General features: G+C 32.0%; 1 protein-coding gene across 1 annotated transcript; it reads right to left on the bottom strand.

The window, feature by feature from the left end:
- Positions 1-299: 299 nt before the first annotated feature.
- Positions 300-4,438, bottom strand: LOC110629127 (keratin, type I cytoskeletal 9). The gene is made up of 8 exons (XM_021776036.2): positions 4,091-4,438; positions 1,972-2,052; positions 1,807-1,895; positions 1,624-1,698; positions 1,287-1,405; positions 1,089-1,205; positions 926-988; positions 300-698 (listed from the first exon to the last, which is right to left on the bottom strand). Exons 1-8 carry the CDS (start codon positions 4,211-4,213, stop codon positions 592-594), a joined length of 774 nt encoding a protein of 257 aa, XP_021631728.1. The 5' UTR covers positions 4,214-4,438; the 3' UTR covers positions 300-591.
- Positions 4,439-6,000: the final 1,562 nt, after the last annotated feature.

Here is a 6,000-nt window from a genome sequence, read left to right as displayed (position 1 = left end):
AATTTTAAAAATCATCTAATTTTTACATAAAATAATCAACATATAATATTCTATTTTAAATTATAATTCGAACAAACTATTAAAATTGAGTTGTAATAATGGATAAACAAAAGAGGAGATAATTAATAATCAAATATTCTGAATAGTTTGTTATTATTTGATAAAAAATTCCATCATATCCTAATTCAAAACAGTTACCGTTGTGTTGCTGCAGAGCGTCAAAGGGGCAGTACGAGTTTAAGAGCTTTTACCAAGCAAGCATAACAGAGTTGTTGCATCATCACAATTCACAAAGAATCTTTAGAAGGAATAAAGAAATATGATAAACCAAATATGAACATGCTAACTGCAACCACAAGGGTAATAATAAATTACAGAAAATCATAAGCCTCCTCTTGCTATCGGCTAAATGCAAAAAATGAACAGAACAACCTTGCCCACATCCATATATGATTGACGAAAATAAACACAAAACCAATCGACAATGATAACCCACATTTCATGCTCTACTAATATCAGTATCAGGATAAAATTTAGCAAACTGGCCAAGGCAAGCATTTAGCTAAAGCAAAAAGAGAGCTCATTCCCAACTCATCCCTGGTTGCCACCGCCACCACCCCATGAACGACCACCCATCCTTCCACGACCACGACTGTAACCTCTGCCCCTTCCACCTCTGCCTCTCTCATACCCAGTACCTACATAAATTAATGAGCGTCACTCAGCAAAATATCAACCCAACACTTTACATCTTCACTTGCATGTGCAAGCACAACTTCAAGTCAGCGTTCCAAATTACAGCAAGTGTTCTTCCAGGGAAGTGCATAGATAATCCAAAATATTCAAACCAAGAAGAACGTCACCCAAAATCTAATCCAATGTCAAAAAGAAATTGTTGCATATGCAGTTCAAGCAGCAAACTTACCACGATAACCCCAACTTCTGCCTCGCCCACCACCTCGACCCCAATTTGAATAACCATCGTTATCTATCAAAAGTGCAAAAGGAGGAAGTTTATAGTTGAGAAAACTTATCTATATTCTGCAATCATTAAACTATTTGGTAAGATGACACCATTATTTTTATACCTTGATAATTTCCTTGATTCCCCTGATAGTTACCCTGATAATTTCCATAACCATATCCACCTCTCCCCCAGTTTCGCCCTCTCCCTCTACCACGACCACGTCCTCGGCCATATGAATCTTAAAAATAAAATGTATAAATTTGTTAGGCTAAAAGCATGATATAATCACAGTGAATTATCATCTGGTTGCACAATTTACCATCGCGAACTACATTGTATGGACCACGTGATTGTCTGGGTTGTAGCTGTTGCTGCTGCTGCTGCTGCTGTTGTGGATACTGTTCCTTTGGTTGTTCCACAGAATGCGGAGCTTGATATCTGGGAATAACATATTTTGACATCATCCAAATGCAGTAAGTAACCAACTAGAACACCTCAAACAATGTGCATAACATGCACTGTTAGTACAGGCGACCTAGAGATCCAAAAATAAGATCATGGTAATTGTTATTAATCCCAGAAGAAACAACCAGCCATCATATCATACTTTCCAAATCTGTGTGTGGCAAACACCATGTATATAAAGATGAACTTACCCAGGAGAATTTTTGTTTAGCTCCCTGAAGGACAAGGTGATCGTAATCATTGAGACTTGACGAGTCTGTTCCACACTGCATCAGATGTTACTACTCAGACCTCTACGCTATGATATCAAGACATCTTGCACCCACATGCATACCAAACAATATGGCTATACGAAGAAAATTCAGAGAACTTACGGTAAAAGACCCTCTTCAATAGGTTCCCAAACATCAGTTATGCTTACTGAACTGGTGGCAGTATCTTGATGCAAACGGGGATTTCTTCTCTGCATTAGGATAAAAATGTACAGTATGTTCAGCATTTTCCCCCTTCTGAAATGTCAATTTCAAGAGCACACTAACCTTTATACCCTCCGCAATGGATACTGTCTTGCTGATTGCCTGTCCCATTGCTTTCAAGACAATCTCTTTTACATGTTTCTCCTAGTGTCCATCACAAATAAAACAGTGCAGAATCAGTATTTCATCAAATTGGAATAGGCAGTGTGAAAAACACCATGTAACAAAAATTATTTGAACCTTTTTATATTTATGATTATGTAAGCCTTCAACAGGAAAATACAGATAGGAAGTCATCCAAATAAAAGAACATAAATTGGAAAAGGGCTATGGACATAATGAATGTCTATCAAATTTAAAATGTGTAGGGCTAGCAATTTGGCCTTGGGTTGACAAGCTGTGTTTGTGTCACACCAACACGACATTAACATGATTAGGGTTAACACAAAAACAACAAAATTAATAAATTGTTTCAAAAATGTAAATACTAACACAACTCCTTTGTTATATAGGCTACATGACATGATTATATTAAATTGTAGTAGGTTAATTCAGCATTAAGTGACCAATTTAACATGATTTGATAAGATTCAACTCATTTAACACATTTTGACGCAATTCAATATTTCTAATATTTACAAGACAACATATTATATGAAATCTATACATTAATTTCAATCATGTATAAATTGAATAAAATATAAAAAGGTGAAATCTAATTATTTTAACATTAAACAAACAAACAATATTTGAACATTTAGCTAATTAATATTTTAACAAAAAATTAAAAAAAAAGAATAATTGTAAAAAGTATAATATTTTACTTGTTAAATAAATACACATTAAATAATTTTTAATAAAGAAAATAGAATACTATTATAAAGTAATAAATATCTAATATAATTAAATATTAGGTTTACATTTAAAGATTTATCATTTTAATAATGTAATTCGCTGGTTAGGTCAAAACGTATTGGCGGGTTGACACATAATACGTGTAAAAAAAGACATATCAAATCAAGTTAATGGGTCAAGAACACGAGCAAGCCCAATTCTAACTCTTTGTTTTTCATATTGTATTTACAAGCAGTGTCTAAAATTGCTACCCCAAAACATCAGTTGGAAATTGGGAAGCTAAACCAAAAACTGATATATTAAAAAAATATGCACCACATCAGAAATAACTCGTAACCTGAACTCCCCAACTTTCAAGATATATCCATGCTGATCCTTTTTCAGTTTTAGAATCCATCTAGTATGATCATCTAGGGAACTGTCTAATACCCCTCATGCCAGTATTAGCAATTTTTTTCCCCATACAGAGCCACATAAATTGGAGGTTGGGGAATGAATTTCTCAATGCTGAATCAAGCAGTAAAATCTAATCAGAGTAATCAACTTCAATACTCAAAACCTTTAGGACTGCGTCAAACATGTTACCATACCTAGTTAGCCATTACACTAGTGTTACGGAAATTTAAAGCCACCTATTTCAGATTATATAAGTTCTAAAACATAAAATGTATAGATGACAGATCAATATTCACCCACTGTAGCCTTTACTATACTTAGGAAGAGCTACGTTTCAACATACTAGCGAATGCTGCAGAAGAAACAGAAACAAAACCTACTGAAATCCTAGGATTTCTTCCATATGCAAGTGACCAAAACTAATCCTCACCAAATATAATACTCGCTGATAATGCCGAAAAAAAAAAACCCACCTCTAGGTAAACAGAAAGCTATACTAGAATGAAATACCTAAAACCTAAAAGTCGACTCAACCATTGTAGAGACATCCAATCCTCGACCAAAAAGCCTTAGAAAATAAAACCCTACTATTCCTGGACACGGACTAAACGGATCCACCGATCCCAAAAAATCAGAAGAGTAAACTGAAAGAATGTACAAAAAAGAATGGCAGTAACATAACTTAGAACTATCTAATAAAATACACCAAACCTGCAGATAATAATATAAAATATAAGCAAATATCGAAAATACTCTACCCCATCATAGTGACGCATGCGCGCAATCCCTAAGAATCAAACAAAGCACAATCCGGAAGGAATTAACAAAACCAATATTCCAATGAATCACAGCACAAAAACACCAACCCAGTACTACCCTAAAAAGGAAATAAAAACCCAATAATTTATTACAATCATTGAAGAAATGGTACCTGGAGAAGGGAAGTAGCATAGCTGATATAATTTCTAACAGGACCACCGGAGGTGATACGGATCTCGTTCTCGTTTATGGGCGACTCAGGCTTAGGTTTTTCAACCCTGGTATACCTATCCATGGCCTATCGTCCTCTGTTCCAGGAATTGGGAATTTTATCAAAGTGGTAGAGAGAGAAAACCCCTCGTTTAAACCCTAAGAGCACGGAACCAAAATCAGAGATGCTCTAGACAGAGAGAGAGAGAGAGAGCAGAAAGGGCTAAAAGGCCTAAAATCGCCTGAATCAAAATAGCTCTTTAATCAGCCTTAGAAGTTATGGGTCACTTTACTTCCACCTCCTCCATTCCTATCTGGGTGAGTGGCCTTCTAATGAGGGACTCCAATATTTTGGTGTTCACGCTCAATGTTGCGCGTGATTTCACGAAAATTAGTGACTGGTTGATGTTGGCGAGGCAGGGTCCAGGATTGGTACGTGAAGTGAGGATGTGAAATAGCCCTTTTCTGGGTTTTCTTGGGCCAGAGGGTAAAACGGCCAGTTGGCCTTTAAAATCTAAATCGGAAATGGTTAAAAGGACTAAAAAGCCCACAATTGATGGCAAGAATGGGCGGAGGAGTTGGGAGTAGAATTCGACATCTGGATGTATTTTAGGTTATGCCTTGCTACTTGGTCAGATAAAAATTTTGAATTAACTTAAGGCTTAAGAGATTTATGCTAATTTTTTAAAAAAAATTTCTCTTTATTTATTGAATAATTTATATTTAAAAAATATTTTTTATTGAAAATATTTCACATACAAAATTATTTTTCATAAAAAAATTTATCTAACATCGTTTAGTTTTAATTTAAGAAATAAAATATATTAACAATTTTATATAGAAAAGTATTAATAATATTTTTAATATATAGAAAATAATTTATTTTTTTGATAAAAAAATATTTTTTATTAATTAATATTTCTAAATATCTCAAATATTTTTCGTAAAATAAATAGAAACTAATATACAATATACATTTCAAGATCTATATTTATATATGGATAAATTATTATATAGTTTTTTTATCATTATTATTATATTTTAAATTTTATCTTTCGAAATAGATAATTTAGTTTATGTAATTTGCTCTTATTAATCACCAAGTCCTTCCTTTCATTTTTAATTAAATTGATTATTAATTTTTATGTGAAAAATATTAAGATACCCTATTTTTAATTAAATTGAATATTAACTAGAAAAATTAAGATTTGCTAATTAAACTATATAAAAGTTTCTTATAAAATAAGTGTATTCACCATAAATTTTATGTCCTAAATACATGGTAGACCAAATTTAATTAAAAATTCCCTTTTAATGTATTATTCAAAAATTTGAAAGTTTATAGACCAATTTAAAGTTTTATAAGGCGTTGTTTTGAATTTGGTTTTTCAAAAATTTTGAAAATTTTCAGAATTAAAAAACCCTTTATTTTTTTTAGTTAAAGGGTCAAATTAATCTTAAATTATAAAATATGACTAAATATATTCAATTTCAATTTTTTATTATCTGAATTTACTTTTGAATACTTATTAAAAGGATAAAAAAGATCATTATTTATTATGATTTTAAAGTGTTAGTTACACTTTACTTACTCTTTTAATAATACTCAATGAACAAATTTAATTTTAAAATTTTAATTTAATTAATTTTTTAAAATTTGAAATAAAAAAATAATTTTATAAAAATTTATTTTATTTTTTTTTCTCCGGGAACTGAAAAACTTCAAACCTAAGAGTAATAAAAACTTTAACCTTCTCATTATAGTAGGCAGAGCAGGGAAAGGCGAACAACTTCATTCCACCAGTATTAACATGCTCTATCTAAAATCATTTGTCGGATTCCTCAAATCTTTGTATTTGAGCCTTGGATGTA

Source organism: Manihot esculenta, chromosome 13 (genome assembly GCF_001659605.2).
Source record: "Manihot esculenta cultivar AM560-2 chromosome 13, M.esculenta_v8, whole genome shotgun sequence".
Lineage (NCBI taxonomy): Eukaryota > Viridiplantae > Streptophyta > Magnoliopsida > Malpighiales > Euphorbiaceae > Manihot > Manihot esculenta.
The sequence above is the reverse complement of the archived record's forward strand: the minus strand, read 5'-3'. Positions and strand labels throughout refer to the sequence as shown.

Bases quoted from the DNA above. Each gene is read 5' to 3' on its own strand.
- LOC110629127 (XM_021776036.2), bottom strand. From the start codon at position 4,213: ATGGATAGGTATACCAGGGTTGAAAAACCTAAGCCTGAGTCGCCCATA. The intron at 1,896-1,971 runs GTTAGTGTGCTC...ATCCTAATGCAG, and splicing joins CCATTGCGGAGGGTATAAAG to AGAAGAAATCCCCGTTTGCA. The intron at 699-925 runs GTAAGTTTGCTG...TAATTTATGTAG, and splicing joins CAGAAGTTGGGGTTATCGTG to GTACTGGGTATGAGAGAGGC.